Below are 20,708 nucleotides of genomic sequence, written 5' to 3'. Positions count from 1 at the left end.
TGACCTGAGCGCCGCAACCCCAGAGTCGGCCACGACTGGACCTAGTTGTCAGGGGTCCCTTTACCTTTACCTATAACACTTAATTTCATGTTAACTTCATATTAATAAAGTTATTTATAATTATTAGTAGTTTGCATCATATATTTACACCTCTTATCATTTCATGTTACAGCAAGTTTCTAGAGACTAGAGTATCCGTCTTTGTCAATTGTGTTTCTAAAGGAACTTTTGTTATTACCAAATGCCAATGTGTTTGCGCTATTAAGTTTGTTATGAATAAAAAAAATCATTCTACGTTAGAGCTTAATAATTATTTCCCTATTAATATCCTTCTTCTTAATTGCATTTCACTATTAATATCCTTCTTAATTGCATTTCAGTTCAACAATTACTTTGATAAAGTACATGTTTTCTTATGTGCAAATGGCTTTAGATAGCCATTGTTGTTGTTGTTGTTTAGTCATTTAGTCGTGTCCGCCTCTTCGTGACCCCCTGGACCAGAGCACGCCAGGCACTCCTGTCTTCCACTGCCTCCCGCAGTTTGGTCAAACTCATGCTGGTAGCTTCAAGAACCTTATCCAACCATCTTGTCCTCCGTCGGTCCCCTTCTCCTTGTCCCCTCCATCTTTCCCAGCATCAGGGTCTTTTCCAGGGAGTCTTCTCTTCTCATGAGGTGGCCAAAGCCTTGGAGCCTCAGCTTCACAATCTGTCCTTCCAGAGAGCACTCAGGGCTGATTTCCCTCAGAATGGAGAGGTTTGATCTTCTTGCAGTCCATGGGACTCTCAAGAGTCTCCTCCAGCACCAGAATTCAAAAGCATCCATTCTTCGGCGATCAGCCTTCTTTTTGGTCCATAAATTACCACGTAGCATATATTCAACACACAAAAAAGCCAGCAACAATTTGTTGTGGACAAAGGACAGCTGGACATATAAAGGGCCCCATTCCCTTCCGTAGCTGAGGGCCGCATCAAAACCTAAATCCAGCCCTGGCAATGACCAATGAGAACCACATGGAGGCGCATGGATTTAGTTTAGAGCACAACAGGAACACTCAAGGCTTTCTGGTATTCCCCTCTTTCCCCATTCTTGGAAGCTGCACTTCTGACCCCTTGATTTGAGTGCGCTTTCCTCTCACCTTTGACTCCCGGAGAGAAATTAATCTCCGCTTCCAGGGCAGAGAGAATCCAAGCCACGGAACGACAACAATGAAAATCCGTTCTGCGGCGCTTCGGAAATGCACTAGCAAGCACTCCACAAAAATCCCCAGCATTGTCTAAGCTTCTAGCGGACATATTTTCGGCTGGGGTGTCCCCACTCTGGAGCAAAGAGCGTCCCCCCCTCTCTCTTTGGACGGCCACCCATCGCCAGCAAACTACCCAAACCTTTGGCCTTGCTTTTCTGCACAAAGGCAGGTCTGAAAATTTGCCGATTCCGGAAAGCCCTCTTGGGTGTTTAGCTAAGGCTGCTTGTTTTCCTGTCGTCTTATCCGTCGGGTCATCAGCTAATCAGTTTTTAACTGGTTTAGGAAGCGGGTTTTTAAACAGGGGAGTTTGTTTTCTTTTTTTAGAGGTTTGCCATCATGGAATGAGGAGCTTAGGAGCTGACAGGTATTCAAAAAGCCACAAGCCCTTGTGTCTCACTGAGACCAAGATTCTAGATCTCATGGTTCTGCACAAAGGGCGGGTTTAACTAGGAACTCCATTGTACTCAATGAATTTACGTCAGCTACAGACTAGGGAGGGACGCGGGTGGTGCTGTGGGTTAAACCACAGAGCCTAGGACTTGCCGATCAGAAGGTCGGCGGTTCGAATCTGGACCTAATTGTCAGGGGTCCCTTTACCTTTTACCGACTAGGGAACTGGGCCAACATTAACACAGTGAATTTCCACAGGGACAAACGTACGGTTCTGCATACCCTCCAACATTTCTCCAATGGGGCAGCAGGAGGCCCCATTAGCTAAAGTGGTGCTTCAGGTTAAGAACAGTTTCAGGTTAGGAATGAATTAAGTTCTTAACCCGAGGTACCACTGTACTATTGGGACGCGGGTGGTGCTGTGGGTTAAACCACAGAGCCTAGGACTTGCCGATCAGAAGGTCGGTGGTTTGAATCCCCACAATGACGGGGTGAGCTCCCGTTGCTTGGTCCCTGCTCCTGCCAACCTAGCAGTTTGAAAGCACGTCAAAGTGAAAGTAGATAAATAGGTACCGCTCTGGCGGGAAGGTAAACGGCATTTCCATGCGCTGCTCTGGTTCGCCAGAAGTGGCTTAGTCATGCTGGCCACATGACCCGGAAGCTGTATGCCGGCTCCCTCGGCCAATAAAGCGAGATGAGCGCCGCAACCCCAGAGTTGGCCACGACTGGACCTAATGGTCACGGGTCCCTTTATCTTTACCTTACTACGTAAAGATCAGCGCTTCCCCAGAGTCGGTCACGAGGTCATCTTCTCAATCTCCTCGCCACAAACTGTCCTTCAGCCCTAGAGGGATGTTTACATCGAAGGATGTGAGGTGCTGCTGATTCTTAAAAAAAATGTGTGCTTTGCTGCGCCACACTCTTCAAAACCCCATGTTTGACAACCATAGGAAAGCGCAGGCATACGTTTCCTGTTGTCTCCACAAATCCCGGCGCTGGGTCCCCTCCACAGTCCTCCTGGCCTTGGCATATCTGCAAACTTTCCAGCCTTGGAATGATTTGCCCTTCACCCTGTCCTCCAAACCCATTGTTTCCCTCAAGTGGGATGGCGGTCCCCTTCTTGGGAAATGGATGCCTTCCTTTCCTGTCCAGCCAGGCTCTTATTTCTGGACACTTCGGCGCTTCGGGAGAAAAGTGCTGAGGCCACCAGTTCCCGTTCTTCTCAAACCTGAGGGTGACAGATGTCAGTCTGGAACGTCAAGTGTCCTTTATCCTCCTCAGCCACCGCTGTGGCCGCCAACCCTGCTTGGCACCCTCTCTCTTTCCTGAGGTCTGCAGCTGGCAAAGGGAAATTTGGAGTGCAAGACTGGGCGATCAGAAGGTTGGTGGTTCAAATCCCCGCGATGACGGGGTGAGCTCCCGTTGCTCGGTCCCTGCTCCTGCCAACCTAGCAGTTCAAAAGCACATCAAAGTGCAAGTAGATAAATAGGTACCGCTCTGGCGGGAAGGTAAACGGCGTTTCCGTGCGCTGCTCTGGTTCGCCAGAAGCGGCTTAGTCCTGCTGGGCACATGACACGGAAGCTGTACGCCGGCTCCCTTGGCCAGTAAAGCAAGATGAGCGCTGCAACCCCAGAGTCGGCCACGACTGGACCTAACGGTCAGGGGTCCCTTTACCTTTAAACAAGCCCCAATTTCTTGGGGGCCCCCAAAAAGTTTAAAGGAAAAAAACCACTGGGTGTACATTTCCAAAATATAAGATAAAAAACAAATAAAATAAAACCTACATCCTGCAACAGTGTTTTGTGTTGTGTAGGCTCCTAGGTTGTAAGTCATGGGCCCCGCCTGCTCACCTGCTCCCTAAAATATCACTGGTTTGCTCCTTTTTATATATAGGGTGCCGACATTCTGCATGGACTGGTTGCAGGGCAACATGCGCAAATGGCTTGAGATACCTATGAGGTGCATAAATGACCACATAGCATATATTCAACACAAAGAAACAGCGGCAATTTGTTGTGGACAAAGGACAGCTGGACATAGAAAGGGCCCCATTGCCTTCGATAGCTGAGGGCCTCATCAAACCTAACCCCAGCCTTGCACACAGCTAACCTTTCCCTGAACTTCTCTCTAAACCTGTCCGTTTGGCCGATGCAAATTCTCCCATGAAATTCTCCCATCCCTGCTAATGATCAGGAAGGATTAAAAAATAAATTCAATAGAAGGACACACATTGGCTCCCAGTACGTTTCCGAGCACAATTCAAAGTGTTGGTGTTGACCTTTAAACCCTTAACGGCCTCGGTCCAGTATACCTGAAGGAGTGTCTCCATCACCATCATCCAGCCCGGACACTGAGGTCCAGCGCCGAGGGCCTTCTGGCGGATTTCTCATTGCGAGAAGCAAAGCTACAGGGAACCAGGCAGAGGGCCTTCTCGGTGGTGGCGCCCGCCCTGTGGAACGCCCTCCCATCAGATGTCAAAGCGATAAATAACTACCTGACATTCAGAAGACATCTTAAGGCAGCCCTGTTCAGGGAAGTTTTTAATCTGTGATATTTTACTGTATTTTTGGTTTCTATGGAAGCCGCCCAGAGTGGCTGGGGAAACCCAGCCAGATGGGCGGGGTACAAATAATAAATTATTATTATTATTACTTCGCATTTTCGGTTAAAGGGTTTTTTTTTGGCTGCTCAAATAAATGGAAAAACCCCAGTAATTCCTGTTTGGTTGTCACCCACTGGTGAGAAGCCTTCTGAGAGACTGCCAGGAAACAAGGGCGAAAAGTTTATTACCCCTGCCACCAGAGAAATCAGATACTATAAAATCCCCACAGAGAAGGAAATGGCATGGATACTTTGAGCGCAATGCCTCTCTAGTGGGAGCGGAAGTCTTGTTGATACAGACAGCGCATGCTGTGCGCGGGGAGACGAGGTAGCGAGAAGCAGGAATGGCACAGGGCCACGTGGAATGCATTCCTGGATAACGAAACTTGCTTTCTCGGGCTTCTTGTCCAAGAGCAGAACTTTCGTTTCATCCAGTTATCATTAAGCTCGACGGCGCTCGTGAATGCAGTTTGATTTCCTTACTCCGGCTGCAGGAAAAGCGTCTTTTGTTGATGGGGAATGTGGTTTTCCTGGGGAATGGAACTGTTCCCAGCATTGGCTTCGCCACGGCCAACTACTACGACTTCTTCTTTTTTCGTAAATTTGTTTATTTGGTTTTTCAAATCAAGATTTTACAGCTGTGGGTAGAGCCTAGGACTTGCCGATCAGAAGGTCGGCAGTTCGAATCCCCGCGACGGGGTGAGCTCCCGTTGCTCGGTCCCTGCTCCTGCCCACCTGGCAGTTTGAAAGCATGTCAAAGCGCAAGTAGATAAATAGGTACCGCTCTGGCGGGAAGGTAAACAGCGTTTCTGTGCGCTGCTCTGGTTCGCCAGAAGCGGCTTAGTCCTGCTGGCCACATAACCCGGAAGCTGAACGCTGGCTCCCTCGGCCAATAAAGCGAGATGAGCACCGCAACCCCAGAGTCTGCCATGACTGGATCTAATGGTCAGGGGTCCCTTTACCTTTTATCAAACATAAATCATAAAGACAGGATTCCAAGGAATCTCCTGGACTCCCATCCTCTCCTTCGTAGGTCCTATTATTACAGTAATCCTTTCCTCCCGCATCTTTTATGATAATCCAAACCCTTTAGCCTCTTCCATTATGTCCAGAATTCAGCCTTAAACTACAGGTGATATTACAACCCTACTAGCGATTTTAACTGTTTACCCCTAAAAAAACCTGAAGCTTCCTGCTAGGAATTATGCAACCTCACTTCTCCCAGGGAGAGAACCGCCAGAAGGCGCTTGGAGCTGGACCTCAGTGACCGGGCTGGATGATGAGGGTGGAGACGCTCCTTCAGGGATACTGGGCTGTTTAGGGCTTTCAAGGTCAGCACCAACACTTTGAATTGTGCTCGGAAACGTCCTGGGAGCCAATGTAGGTGTTAAGTTGTGGGTGAACATATCAGACAACACAGCGATTCTTCAAACAGCTCTTGTTTATTCACAGGCCAGAACAGAACAGGACTGAACTGAAGGGTTCAGCCAGCCTGCTTACATAGAGCTCCAGTACCACATGGGTGGCGCTGTGGTCTAAACCACAGAGCCTAGGACTTGCCGATCAGAAGGTCGGCGGTTCGAATCCCCGCGACTGGGTGAGCTCCCGTTGCTTGGTCCCTGCTCCTGCCAACCTAGCAGTTCAAAAGCACATCAAAATGCAAGTAAATCAATAGGTACCACTCCAGCGGGAAGGTAAACGCCGTTTCCGTGCGCTGCTGTGGTTCTCCAGAAGCGGCTTAGTCCTGCTGGCCACATGACCCGGAAGCTGTACGCCGGCTCCCTCGGCCAGTAAAGCGAGATGAGCGCCGCAACCCCAGAGTCGGCCACGACTGGACCTAATGGTCAGGGGTCCCTTTAACTTTTTTACCATGCAACCGTAACAACTTTCTGTAACTATCCAATCACTGAAAACTATCCACAGTATCCCAGGGTGAGAAGTTCAGTACATAACAGTAGGTCTTTCAGGACCGGTGTTATGTGGTCTTGGCAGCCGCTCCCAGTTATAATTGGGATAATTGGGAAAGGAAGCATATAAATAAATACATACACACGTACATACATACCAGTATTGCAATCCCTTCCTACAAATTCTGAGGTGTATGTAATGTCGCTTCTACTCAAAGTAGGCCTGTTGAAATTAATGGGCTCAAGTTAGCTATCTCTGTTCTTTTCAGTAAGCCTACTCCGGGTAGGGCTAAGAGTAGAGACAATCCATTGTGTGAGGTTCTGGTCACCATATCTGAAAGAAGGAAGGAAGGAAGAAAGTTTACTAATCACGAAGTCTATCATGCCATCTAAAGCTTTTCATAAACGTTTCTCTGCGTGTGTCTCCCTCTCCCTCCCTCTCAGTATGGTTCATTAAAATCCAGCTTTCAGCCAACTAACATTTCCAACTGATTCATCAAATCTATATTTATTAGGGCTGCGGTGATTAAAAAAGGTTATTGCCATTCAAAAGGTTTTGTCAAGTTTCTGAGCGGCTATGCTCAAACTGTCCTCTGGGGGGCACTAGTGCACAAATTCCAAAAACAACGAATGCTAAAAAGTTGTAACACGACTTGGGAATTAAAAAAATAAATAAAAATAAACCCACAAAAAACATATAATTAATATAATTTGCTTTTGCTTGCCAAATTAAATTTGTGTAAAACTGCAAAATAGAAATCATTAAAAATGATGCCCATGTACATACAGTTGTTGTTGTTAAGCCACAATGCAAATGTCTAGGCAACTTTTTTTTTTGCTGCGACATTTATTACTTTTTGTTATTGTTGCTGCTGCTGCTATTATTCATTACATATCTATACCGTTTTATATTTTAAAGAAAAAAAATCTCACGGCGGTTTACAGCACATGAAAAGCTCAAATAAAGCAATCTGGAACAAAACAGAGCTTCAAGGAAAATATATCAGAGTGACATTTTGCTTTAAATGCCTACTATATAAATGCCTGCTTCATTTATATATAAAAAAGGTAAAGGACCGCTGGACGGTTAAGTCCAGTCAAAGGCGACTCTGGGGTTGCGGCGCTCATCTCGCTTTCAGGCCGAGGGAGCCGGTGTTTGTCCACAGACAGCTTTCCGGGTCATGTGGCCAGCAGGACTAAACCGCTTCTGGCGCAACAGGACACCGTGGCTGAAACCAGAGTGCACGGAAATGCCGTTTACCTTCCTGCCGCAGTGTTACCTATTTATCTACTTGCGCTGGTGTGCTTTCAAACTGCTAGGTTGGCAGGAGCTGGGATGGAGCAACGGGAGTTCACTCCATCACAGGGATTCGAACCGCCGACCTCCTGATCAGCAAGCCCAAGAGGCTCAGTGGTTTAAACCACAGCGCCAATGCCAGGAGTGCGTGCAGGAGCTAGGCCCTGTGACCAGTAGGGCTTCGCAGGACTGGGGCCTTCCTAAGTTTGTTCTGGATATAAGGTCAGCATTTCCCTTCGGCTCTTTTTGCCACAGCAACATGTTCCCTGCCTTGCTGCGTTTGACTCCTTGCTTCTCAACCTTCAGACCCCTTATTTTGTGACTCCCTGCTCCTCGACCCTTGGACCCTTGACTTCGGGACTCCTTGCTTCTTGACCCTTGGACCCTTGACTTCGTGACTCCTTGCTTCTTGACCCTTGGACCCTTGACTTCGTGACTCCTTGCTCCTCGACCCTCGGACCCTTGACTTCATGACTCCCTGCTCCTCGACCCTCAGACTCTTGACTTCGTGACTCCCTGCTCCTCAACCCTCAGACCCTTGACTTCGTGACTCCTTGCTCCTCGACCCTCGGACCCTTGACTTCGTGACTCCCTGCTCCTTGACCCTCAGACCCTTGACTTCGTGACTCCCTGCTTCTTGACCCTCGGACCCTTGACTTCGTGACTCCCTGCTCCTCGACCCTCGGACCCTTGACTTCGTGACTCCCTGCTCCTCGACCCTCGGACCCTTGACTTCGTGACTCCCTGCTTCCCGACCCTCGGACCCCTGCCTTCTGGACTCTCGTTCCTGCTCCCACCCCGCCATCTTGCACCCGGTCCCGACGTCCTCAGCCGGGACTTCGATCGCCCGTAGACCGGACCGTGACAGCCACCGTGAGTCCCTAACTTCATTTATAGAGCTGGACTCCAGGAAGGCAGGGTGGTGTAGTGGTTAGAGTGTCGGACTAGGACCTGGGAGATCAGGGTTCGAATCCCCACTTCATCCTGAAGCTCTCGGGGCTGACTTTGGAGTCAATGAATGAATGAATGAATGAGTCAGTCACAGCCTTTTCGCCTTCCTCGCAGGGTCGTTGTAGGAGAAGGGGGTTGAACCATGTTGTATTTGGAGGGTGACGGTGTTACTGAGAGGTTTCGTGGGCAGCAGGGAGATCCCTGAAGACAGCCGCCATTCCACCTGCTATGCCAGCCTCTGCGATGAGTCTAACCTCAAAATTAACGCCCAACTCCAGCTTAATAGCGGGGGAAGATCCGCTGCCTATATTCCCCTTTAATAAGTAAACAAGGCGAGAAAAACACACACACACACAGAGTGGCTTCAAGTTGACTTCAGTAAAAGCAGCGGCAATGGGAGTTGGCTGCCGAATCTGCCACAGGGCCCGCAGGACAAAGAATGCCAGAGGATAAGGAACGTCGCCCGCCTGTCAGGCCTCAAGCCTTCCAATTAGCTAAATTGGCAGCAGTGCCAGAGCCCAAGCCGAGAGAAGAAAGGAGGGGAGCACACCACTAGAGCAAGGTGTTTTAAAACTTTTAATGAATGCCCCCGGGGGTGAAGTTTCCGAGGGCTCCGCGCGAGGTTTTCTTTCAGTAGATTGGCGTCAACGCTGACGAAGCTGCTAATTGGAAGATGCTCGGTAGGTTTGGTGGGGTGGGGAAGGAGGGCTGACCGGGCTTCCCCAAGTCGGTGCCCCCACCTCCATATCTTGCCGGACTCCAAACTCCTCATCAACCGCAGCTAGCTTGGCCAAAAACCACTCGGGCCCTAGGCTGTCAGAAAGACCGTTATTCTCCCTGCCTGGGCTCTAAGATCTTCAGGGGAGACACCGTTCTCAGTCCTACCACCCTCACAAGTGCGTTGGGTGGGGACACGAGAGAGGGCCTTTTTGGTGTTGGCTCCTCCCAGATGTTAAAAGAACCTTTTAATGAGGGTGAAAGAGGAGAGCGCCAAATATGGTCTGAAGCTCAACATCAAAAAAACCAAGATCATGGCCACTGGTCCCATCACCTCCTGGCAAATAGAAGGGGAAGAAATGGAGGCAGTGAGAGATTTTACTTTCTTGGGCTCCATGATCACTGCAGATGGTGACAGCAGGCACGAAATTAAAAGATGCCTGCTTCTTTGGAGAAAGGTGATGACAAACCTAGACAGCATCTTAAAAAGCAGAGACATCACCTTGCCAACAAAGGTCTGTATAGTTAAAGCTATGGTTTTCCCAGTAGTGATGTATGGAAGGGAGAGCTGGACCATCAAGAAGGCTGATCGCTGAAGAATGGATGCTTTTGAATTCTGGTGCTGGAGGAGACTCTTGAGAGTCCCATGGACTTCAAGAAGATCAAACCTCTCCATTCTTAAGGAAATCAGCCCTGAGTGCTCACTCAGAGCCAGTGTGGTGTAGTGGTTAAGAGCGGTAGACTCGTAATCTGGTGAACCGGGTTCGATTCCCTGCTCCTCCACATGCAGCTGCTGGGTGACCTTGGGCTAGTCACTCTTCTTTGTAGTCTCTCAGCCCCACTCACCTCACAGAGTGTTTGTTGTGGGGGAGGAAGGGAAAGGAGAATGTTAGCCGCTTTGAGACTCCTTCGGGTAGTGATAAAGCGGGATATCAAATCCAAACTACTACTACTACTACTACTACTACTACTCTTCTTCTTCTTCTTCTTCTTCTTCTTCTTCTTCTTCTTCTTCTTCTTCTTCTTCTTCTTCTTCTTCTTCTTCACTGGAAGGACAGATCCTGAAGCTGAGGCTCCAAGACTTTGGCCACCTCATGAGAAGAGAAGACTCCCTGGAAAAGACCCTGATGTTGGGAAAGATGGAGGGCGCAAGGAGAAGGGGACGACGGAGGACGAGATGGTGGGACAGTGTTCTCGAAGTTACCAGCAGGAGTTTGACCAAACTGCGGGAGGCAGTGGGAGACAGGAGGGCCTGGCGTGCTCTGGTCCAGGGGGTCACGAAGAGGCGGACATGACTAAATGACTCAACAACAACAAGGTCTCGGCCAAATGAGATCCTAAAACAGGCAGAGATCAAAACACACAGCTGCCCGTTTGCAAGAGAAACAGTCACCTTATAACGGAATGCATGCGAAGCACTTTTAAAAGTTCTATATCGGTGCCAAGTATTAGTGGTCCTAATTAGCATTAATAGCAGTAATTAGAATTAAATTAGAGCTGGGGCGGCATCACGCCGGCAGTTGGTGAGCTGAAACAGGAGCAGATCTCTTCAGAAGGAAATCATTAGGCATAACAAGGGAGGCGTAAATGTCAAAATAAATAAATGAAGTAATGGCGTAAGAGACCGCGCCACAGATCGGTTAATATCCGATTTGATAAAGAGGAAAATCTCTGCCTCTACCCCAGTATCAATAATATTAGGGCGCTAAAGGTAAAGGGACCCCTGACCATTAGGTCCAGTCGTGGCCGACTCTGGGGTTGCGGCACTCATCTCGCTTTACTGGCCGAGGGAGCCGGCGTACAGCTTCTGGGTCATGTGGCCAGCAGGACTAAGCCGCTTCTGGCGAACAAGAGCAGCGCACGGAAACGCCGTTTACCTTCCCGCCGGAGCAGTACCTATTTATCTACTTGCACTTTGAGGTGCTTTCGAACTGCTAGGTTGGCAGGAGCAGGGACCGAGCAATGGGAGCTCACCCCGTCATTGCGGGGATTCGAACCGCCGACCTTCTGATCGGCAAGTCCTAGGCTCTGTGGTTTAACCCACAGCGCCACCCGTGTCCCATTAGGGCGCTAGGTGGCTGCCGATATAAGAATGTACAAAAACCTGAAAACAAGCCCCTCTAGTCCACCATATTCTCACGGTAGCCATCCAGTAACTCTCTCCTAATGCAGTTTGCCGCAACTTGAACTCAGAACCGTATTGCTTGGTTTCACAGGCCTGGGGTTGGGGGTAGGTGTTTGGAGTCTTAGCTAGCGAGGTAAGGAGTCATCCATGCTGAATCCGGCCCCCACTGAAATCTCCCCTCCTCTCTAGGGTTGTCATACGTCTGAAATTTCCCAGACATGGCTCAGAAAAAGCTCGAAAGCTTCAACAACTTTGGTCGAACAGTACAAAAGCCACACCCTTTGGCCCGCCTCCTTTGGCCTCTGGCTCCACCCACCAGGGCATGTGGCCCTCAGAAGGTTCCATACAAGACAATATGGCCCCTGCATGGAAAAAAGTTTCCCCACCCCTGCTCCAAACATTGTGCAGCACTGCCTCTCTTGGATTACATTGAGTAACATTGATTCTTTGTTAATATTCCCCACTCTCCAACTCCCAATTTTCTTTGGGCTTCCCTCATGAAGGCAGAGCAGGGTCTAAGCCAGAAATTATGTTTTTGCCCGACGCTGCAAGGCTTCCATGGAGACTTATATACAATCAATAATGATGATGATAATAAACAACCTTTTGTCTCCCCCGAACCTTTGCATCCTTCCATTAGTGCAACAAGACTGGACATGTGATATAATCCTCTTTTTTTAAAGAAAAGGTGGACATCAATTACAAAAATAGATTTCTCCCGTTTAGCGCAATAGCCGCGATGTGAATTTGATTGGTAGCTGCCTTGAAACTTTCTCGAAAGACAAGATGCGAATCTAGACTGGGGGCGTGCCAATAATCAATGAAACCAATCAATTTCTCTCACAGGTTTATTGCTCAAAGAGAACGAGGTCTCCTCTGAACACCACCAATCCGTTTTGCGTCCATTTCTGTCAAATGAAGAGCAGGCAGCTCTGCTACAAAGCAGGGATGGGTCAGGGTGGTTAGCCTCTTCCTGCTATGACCAGCTCTCCCCCCTTCCATGTGTCCCGGAATCAGAAGAGGGGTGAAGAGGGCAGAGCAAAGACAGACAAGACGAAGGAGCCTCAGATTTCTTGGAAAGGAACTGGGGGAGGAAGGGACTTAGGTAAAAGGTAAAGGACCCCTGGACGGCTAAGTCCAGTCAAAGGCGACTATGGGGTTGTGGCGCTCATCTCGCTTTCAGGCCGAGGGAGCCAGCGTTTGTCCACAGACAGCTTTCTGAGTCATGTGGCCAGCAGGACTAAACCGCTTCTGGCACAACTGGACACCGTGACGGAAACCAGAGCACACGGAAACACCGTTTACCTTCCCGCCGGAGCGGTACCTATTTATCTACTTGCGCTGGTGTGCTTCCGAACTGCTAGGTTGGCAGGAGCTGAGACAGAGCAATGGGATTCGAACCGCCGACCTTCCGATCGGCAAGCCCAAGAGGCTCAGTGGTTTAGACCACAGCGCCACCCACATCCCAAGGGACGTAGAGAGCGGTGGCAAGGCGGAGACCTTCAGCCTTCGCAAGGGCCTCGTTGGGGAAGAGTCACTGTGCTCACGTGCTCTGAGTTGTTTCGTTTCTTTGAATAGTTAACTTCGCCGACATCTTGCGAGTTATTGTGGACTTCCTCCCGACGCCTCTGTTCTGCCTCCGCAGTTGGGGGCGCCAAGTCTTCCGAATCCCAGTTGCCGGAAACCGCAGGAGGCGAGAGCTGCGTTCGAATCCTGCTGTGGGTTCCCCCCCAGGCACTGTGAGAAGAGAATGCCGGACTTGGTGGCCCGTCGGCTTGATCCAGCAGGGAGCTCTTTTGACGTTCTCTTTGTTTACCTGCCGCTCACCCGGCAGAAGCATTTCACGAGCGCAATGTCTAGAAACACGGAGCGGCCCAGCTCCCCGAGGGTATTTCAGCTGTCTGCGCCAACGTTCCTTTTGTGCCACCCTATCGCTCTCTTCGGAAAGATCGGGAAGATACATTTACAGAGACAATCTCGCTCTGGCCACCTGCTGTGTATCCCGTTTCAGAGCATCCTTTTATCGGCAGATCGCCGGCAACCCGAATGACATATCCCCGTCCCTGACAGCGAGACGGGAGCAGGCGCAAACTCTCTTCTCTTCTTCCTCGCCGCGGGCCGGTCCACCTGGGGAGAGAGAGAGAGAAACTATTCCCTATGTGTGCAAAACCCTCCCTCGTCAAAACATTTGTGTCTTACTGGCAAGAAGGGTGTGAGTGTGTGTGTTTTTCCTGGGTTGGGAGGAAGAGACACAAGAAAGCATTATTGACCCCCGACGAACACCATATTTGTGGATCCAAGATGGAAGACTCCGGACTGAAAAAGACGCCAGCGATTGCTGCTCGCGAGACTGGTATGGAGGACCGTTGCTTATTTGTTTATACTGAACGTAAAGGTAAAGGTAAAGGGACCCATGACCATTAGGTCCAGTCATGGCGAACTCTGGGGTTGCGGCGCACATCTCACTTTATTGGCCAAGGGAGCCGGCGTACAGCTTCCGGGTCATGTGGCCAGCAGGACTAAGCCGCTTCTGGCGCACCAGAGCAGCGCACGGAAACGCCGTTTACCTTCCCGCCGGAGTGGTACCTATTGATCTTCTTGCACTTTGACATGCTTTTGAACTGCTAGGTGGGCAGGAGCAGGGACCAAGCAACGGGAGCTCACCCCGTCATTGCGGGGATTCGAACCGCCGACCTTCTGATCGGCAAGTCCTAGGCTCTGTGGTTTAACCCACAGTGCCACCCGCATCCCTTATACTGAACATGGCAACGTACTAAACTGCTAAGCAGAGCCGTCTTTCCCATTGGTGTTAGTTGTGTGTCGCGCCAGGGCGCCGGCCTCTCAGGGGCACCCTAGCAAGTGGGGGAGTTGCGCCTTTTGCTGGCAGCCTCCCCTTTCCCTGCATGCCAGCCAGCTGCACACGCCAACTATATGGCTGGCGGGAGGCGTGCAGCTTCCTTCCCAAGCTTTCGTGGGAGGAGAGTGATCTCCGCAGAGGCTTAGGATGAAAGCTGCGTGGCAGCAGAGGAGCACTATGCGCTCCCTACTCATATTATGGGCAGCTGGTCCAGCATTTCAGAAGTTTTAAAGTTTGCTTCTGGAATGGCAGACTAAAGATGAACAGGTTAAATCTGTAATGACACACTGGGTAATCATAATAATAATTTCTTATACCCTGCAAGAAGGACTGCAAGAAGATCAAACATCTCCATTCGGAAGGAAATCAGCCCTGAGTGCTCACTGGAAGGACAGATCCTGAAGCTGAGGCTCCAAGACTTTGGCCACCTCATGAGAAGAGAAGACTCCCTGGAAAAGACCCTGATGTTGGGAAAGATGGAGAGCACAAGGAGAAGGGGGCGACAGAGGACGAGATGGTGGGACAGTGTTCTCGAAGCTACCAGCATGAGTTTGACCCAACTGCGGGAGGCAGTGGAAGACAGGAGGGCCTGGCATGCTCTGGTCCAGGGGGTCATGAAGAGGCGGACACGACTAAACGACTAAACAACAACAGCAACATTCCAAAGACGCGGGTGGCGCTGTGGTCTAAACCACTGAGCCTCTTGGGCTTGCTGATCGGAAGGTCAGCGGTTCGAATCCCTACGAAGGGGTGAGCTCCCGTTGCCCCGTTCCAGCTCCTGCCAACCTAGTAATTCAAAAGCACACCGGTGCAAGTAGATAAATAGGTACCACTGCAGCGGGAAGGTAAACGGTGTCTCCGTGCGCTCTGGTTTCCGTCACGGTGTCCCGTTGCGCCAGAAGCTGGGCGCATTCTTATTCACTGAAACTTGTTTCTAAAATGTTTTTCCCCCCCTCCTTGTTTACCATGCAAGGCCCCGGACCAGGATGCTACACCTTGCCCCCCACAGTTGGGTTTGTCAACCACGACTACACTCGATTCACCAGTCCAGCTTACTCCTTCCACCAGAGGTTGAAAAACAGACGTGAGTAGTTGAACCGCCGAGTGGTTACCTGTAAGGTAGAAGAGCAAGGCTTGGGGAGGAAGTTGTGGCTTCTATGTGGGCTGTTGTTGCCTGAGTGGGTGGGTGGCAGTTGTTTGCAGTGATTAACAGCCATTTGTGAGGTGCTTTCACATGCACATGTGCGCACACACACACACACACTTTCCCAAGTGATCTGGGTAATGAAGTTTGATCCAGCCGAATTCATCTAAAAGCCCTAAACAGCCTCGGTCCAGTATACCTGAAGGAGTGTCTCCACCTCCAGCGTTCTGCCCGGACACCGGGGTCCATCTCCCGGGGGCCTTCTGGCGGTTCCCTCCCTGCGAGAAGCCAAGTTACAGGGAACCAGGCAGAGGGCCTTCTCGGTGGTGGCGCCCACCGTGTGGAACGCCCTCACATCAGATGTCAAAGAGAAAAAGAACTACCAAACTTTTAGAAGACATCTGAAGGCAGCCTTGTTTAGGGAAGCTTTTAATGTTTAATAGGTTATTGTATTTTAGTGTTTTGTTGGAGGCTGCCCAGAGTGGCTGGGGAAACCCAGTCAGATGGGCGGGGTATAAATAATAAATTATTATTATTATTTATTACAGTGTCAAGGAGGAGGGGGCATGCTTAGGGAGAGGGCCCTACTGAGGCCATCTTGCCCACATGGCTGCCTCTAAATCACACACACACACACACACACACACACACACACTTACTTACTTCAGATGCAGCAGTGCTAGCAGCCATGCAACGGGCTGGGAAGCTTCCAAAATGCTTCTGAACATTTCTTCCAGGAAGTTCAAATGAGCTGTCCAGATGTGGACAGATGTGCTGGAAGGTGTGTGCGTTTCATCCAAAGTCGGAACAGAAGAGCGCTTGCGGCGCAGCGGGATGAAGCGACGAAGCACAGGCCAAACTTTCCTAAAAACACAGACGGCACGGTTAAAATTAGCACATGAAAAGGAATAGAGGGATGTACATGTTCTCAAAGTTAACGGAGCTTTGCTTACAAAACAAATGAACATGACTGCAATGGAGACGAGATGAACATTTGACAGCTGGCATGAATAGCTGTCAGGATTCAAGTCTCCATGACAATTTCCAGAGATGGGGCCCACAAAACGTCTCTCTGCACCTGGAAGCCCTTACCGAAAAAAGTATCCAACTTTAGTACTGCTCTGAGTAGTCCCATTGAGATTAAAGGACCTGCGTGCATTTTTGTCAGTGAGGCATCTCTGACCAGGGCCGGATTTAGGTTTGAGGAGGCCCTAAGCTACTGAAGGTAATGGGGCCCCTTCTAGGTCCAGCTGTCCTTTGTCAACAACAAATGGTCGCTGTTTTTTGTGTGTTGAATATATGCTGTATGGCAGAGGTCAGCAACCTAAGGCCCATGGGCCGGAAGAAGAAGAAGAGGAGTTTGGATTTGATATCCCGCTTTATCACTACCCGAAGGAGTCCCAAAGCGGCTAACATTCTCCTTTCCCTTCCTCCCCCACAACAAACACTCTGTGAGGTGAGTGGGGCTGAGAGACTTCAGAGAAGTGTGACTGGCCCAGGGTCACCCAGCAGCTGCATGTGGAGGAGCGGAGACGCGAACCCGGTCCCCCAGATTACGAGTCCACCGCTCTTAACCACTACACCACACTGGCTCTGGTGTAGCCGGAAAAGGTCGTTTGACCAGCCCCCGAGCCACCCCCCGAACTGAGCTGCCCATTCGTGCGCTGCACTAAATCGGCACAGCGCAGGGTGGGGACTCGAAAATTGCGTCTGTGTCTGCGCATGCGCAGGTGCTGAAAATCGCAGGTGCACACACGATCTAGCCCTTGAAGGGATCTCTGCGGGACTGATCCAGCCCAGGCAGGATAAACTTTGGTGACCCCTGCTATACGGTAATGCAAGCAGTCCATGCAGAATGTAGGCACCCTATATATAAAGGTAAAGGTACCCCTGCCCGTACGGGCCAGTCTTGACAGACTCTAGGGTTGTGCGCCCATCTCACTTAAGAGGCCAGGGGCCAGCGCTGTCCGGAGACACTTCCGGGTCACGGGGCCAGCGTGACGAAGCTGCTCTGGCGAGCCAGCGCAGCACACGGAAACGCCGTTTACCTTCCCGCCAGTAAGCGGTCCCTATTTATCTACTTGCACCCAGAGGTGCTTTCAAACTGCTAGGTTGGCAGGCGCTGGGACCGAGCAACGGGAGCGCACCCCGCCGCGGGGATTCGAACCGCCGACCTTTCGATCGGCAAGCCCTAGGCGCTGAGGCTTTTACCCACAGCGCCACCCGCGTCCCTTATACCCTATATATAGAAAGGAGCAAACCAGGGATATTTTAGGGAGCAGGCTAGCAGGCGGGGGACATGACTTACATCTTGGAGCCTACACAACACAAAACACTGCTGCTGTATGTAGGTTTTGTAATAAACGAAAATCTGTCCTTATTCCCTTATGGGGGACAACAAGAGCCCTCATAGAGTCCTTTGTAAGTTCTCCCATCGGTTGGAGGGAAAAACAGAGGTCAACCAGAGAATATTGAGGTATGCTGTCCCTCTCTAGGTGTACCCATTGTTTTATCTCGTCTTCTAGTATATCCGCTATTGTTGTTTTCCCTCCTCTCCAGTAGACCTGAAGGATTCAAGTCCTGGGCCGTGTTACTTCGTGCACCCTGAACTCACGCGCTTTGGCCGGGCAAAGGGACCTTCCTACTCCATGCTGGCACGAGCGAGACCCCCAGGTAAGCGGGCAGGCGGGCTTTTGAAACACCCATGAAACAGAGAGCATGCAATATAGGGGAGGTTGGGTACCAACTAGATTGCTGCGAGATGGTCAGGCTGGGGCTGCCCTCGGAGACTCCATAAAAGTTGCAGTGGGTTCAAAACGCAGCGGCTAGACTATGAGCTTTACCCGGCTGCTGGTTTGTTTCTGGGCCCAATTCTGGTGCTCATCTGGGCCCAATTCTGGTGATCAGCAGTTCCTCCACCCTCAGAGGCTTTTGAGGCGGTGCTGGCCTTGCAGGAGAGGGTCTCTAAGTGGGAGATCTCTCCACAAAAGTGCTTCTGGTATCTTCATCGTACCGCTTTCAGCAAACCGCTGACGACAGACCTCTTTACCCCGGCTTTTGACACCTGAGATGGATATTTGGTGACGGGGAGGGGCCGCCGAGACCACATAACACCGGTCCTGAAAGACCTCCATTGGCTCCCAGGACGTTTCCGAGCACAATTCAAAGTGTTGGTGCTGACCGTGAAAGCCCTAAACGGCCTCAGCCCAGTACACCTGAAGGAGCGTCTCCACCCCCATCATTCTGCCTGGACACTGAGGTCTAGCGCCGAGGGCCTTCTGGCGGTTCCCTCCCTGTGAGAAGTGAGGTTGCAGGGAACCAGGCAGAGGGCCTTCTCGGTGGTGGCGCCCGCCCTGTGGAACGCCCTCCCAGCAGATGTCAAGGAAATAAACAACTATCTGATTTTTAGAACCTCATAGTCACCTTTGACTTAACCGTCCATGGGTCATTTGCCTTTTTTTTTTACTTAGTAATAATTCGACTCCTGAGACGCGGGTGGCGCTGTGGGTTAAACCACAGAGCCTAGGACTTGCGGATCAGAACGTCGGCGGTTCAAATCCCTGCGACGGGGTGAGCTCTCGTTGCTCGGTCCCTGCTCCTGCCAACCTAGCAGTTCGAAAGCACGTCAAAGTTCAAGTAGATAAATAGGTACCACTCCGGCGGGAAGGGAAACGGCGTTTCCGTGCGCTGCTCTGGTTCGCCAGAAGCGGCTTAGTCCTGCTGGCCACATGACCAGGAAGATGTACGCCAGCTCCCTCGCCCAATAAAGCGAGATGAGCGCTGCAACCCCAGAGTCGGTCACGACTGGACCTAATGGTCAGGGGTCCCTTTACCTTAATTCGAGCCCCACATTGGGCATAAGATTCCTGCATTGCTGGGGGTTGGGCTGTATGACCCACGCAACCCCTTCCAACTCCTCAATTGTGCTAAGCTACTTCCTGTTCTCTGACCACTACACCACACTGCCTCTGTGCCCAAGCTGTGTTCAATGGCGTGTATTTTCCCTCCAGGTCTGCCCCAGACCCCTGGGCCGGGGGCGTACAGCCCTGAGAGGGCCCCTCCTCCGTCGCAGCAGAGACCACCTTCCTTTTCCATCGGGGCCCGCACCAAAAGCCGCCTGGTGGACCCCGTCCCGGCCCCCAACAGCTACACCCTCCCCTCGCTGCTTGGTCCGCGGGTGCCCAGCAAGCCCTCGAGTCCATCCTTCACCATCCGTGGCTGGAACGCCAAGGGGAGCTACGCCGAAGACCTCTCCCAGACCCCCGGCCCGGGGCGTTACAACACCACGGACCCCGGCGTCTATCTCTGTCGGCCCCCATCTTTCTCCATGCTGGGGAGGTTGAAGAAGCCCACACAGGTCTCCCACACCCCAGGGCCTGGGGCCCACAGCCCAGAGAAGGTGAAGGTTCATAGGGCGAGAGCTCCTTCCTATTCCCTTGGTGTCCGCCACTCGGAATTCCTCATGCCCCTCATCACAGATGTTCCAGAGTGGTAGAATCAGGGGCCACTGCCTCACCCGTCGCACATCTAGCACATGCGGACGATACCCAGCTCTACCTCTCTTCCAAATCAGAACCAGTGAAGGCGGTGAAGGTCCTGTGTGAGTGCCTGGAGGCGGTTGGAGGATGGATGGCGGCTAACAGATTGAGGTTGAATCCTGACAAGACAGAAGGACTGTTTTTGGGGGACAGGGGGTGGGCGGGTGTGGTGGACTCCCTGGTCCTGAATGGGGTAACTGTGCCCCTGAAGGACCAGGTGCGCAGCCTGGGAGTCATTTTGGACTCACAGCTGCCCATGGAGGCACAGGTCAAATCCGTGTCCAGGGCAGCTGTTTACCAGCTCCATCTGGTACGCAGGATGAGACCCTCCCTGTCTGCAGACTGTCTCACCAGAGTGGTGCATGCTCTGGTTATCTCCCGCTTGGACTACTGCAATGTGCTCTACGTGGGGCTACCTTTGAAGGTGACCTGGAAACTAATCCAGAACGGGGCAGCTAGACTGGTGACTGGGAGCGGCTGCCGAGACCACATAACACCGGTCCTGAAAGACCTCCATTGGCTCCCAGGACGTTTCCGAGCACAATTCAAAGTGTTGGTGCTGACCTTGAAAGCCCTAAACGGCCTCGGTCCAGTATACCTGAAGGAGCGTCTCCACCTCCATCGTTCTACCCGGACACTGAGGTCCAGCACCGAGGGCCTTTTGGCAGTTTAGACCACAGCGACACCCGCATCCCTTAACATAAGGACCCACAAATGGGAGGAGGGAAGTCCAAAGGAACTTACGGGGTTTGTTTGATTTGTTTGTTTGGTGTATGTCTGTAAATCTGAAAATTTAAACGATTTGGTGTTGTTTTTAAAGAGCAAAATGGCACAAAACCTCTGGCAGAGGTTCATCACTTGCTTTTTCCATCCTTCCCTGTTGCCTGGTCCCTCGACCTGCCGAGGAGAACAGCTTTCACCTGTTTTTCTTGGCCTG

General features: G+C 51.1%; 1 protein-coding gene across 1 annotated transcript; it reads left to right on the top strand.

The window, feature by feature from the left end:
- Window positions 1-15,055: 15,055 nt before the first annotated feature.
- CIMAP1D (CIMAP1 family member D) lies at window positions 15,056-19,921 on the top strand. Its single transcript, XM_077922042.1, has 3 exons — window positions 15,056-15,173; window positions 17,793-17,906; window positions 19,244-19,921. Exons 1-3 carry the CDS (start codon window positions 15,056-15,058, stop codon window positions 19,726-19,728), a joined length of 717 nt encoding a protein of 238 aa, XP_077778168.1. The 3' UTR covers window positions 19,729-19,921.
- The last annotated feature ends 787 nt before the right edge of the window (window positions 19,922-20,708 follow it).

This window comes from Podarcis muralis, chromosome 18, assembly GCF_964188315.1.
Source record: "Podarcis muralis chromosome 18, rPodMur119.hap1.1, whole genome shotgun sequence".
NCBI lineage: Eukaryota > Metazoa > Chordata > Lepidosauria > Squamata > Lacertidae > Podarcis > Podarcis muralis.
This window is presented reverse-complemented; position numbering and strand designations above follow the sequence as displayed.

Excerpts from the sequence above, each read along its gene's own strand:
- CIMAP1D (XM_077922042.1), top strand. The coding sequence starts at position 15,056 with ATGCAAGGCCCCGGACCAGGATGCTACACCTTGCCCCCCACAGTTGGG. Across the intron at positions 15,174-17,792 it reads CCAGAGGTTGAAAAACAGAC|TAGACCTGAAGGATTCAAGT; the intron begins GTGAGTAGTTGA and ends CCTCCTCTCCAG. Across the intron at positions 17,907-19,243 it reads GGCACGAGCGAGACCCCCAG|GTCTGCCCCAGACCCCTGGG; the intron begins GTAAGCGGGCAG and ends TTTTCCCTCCAG.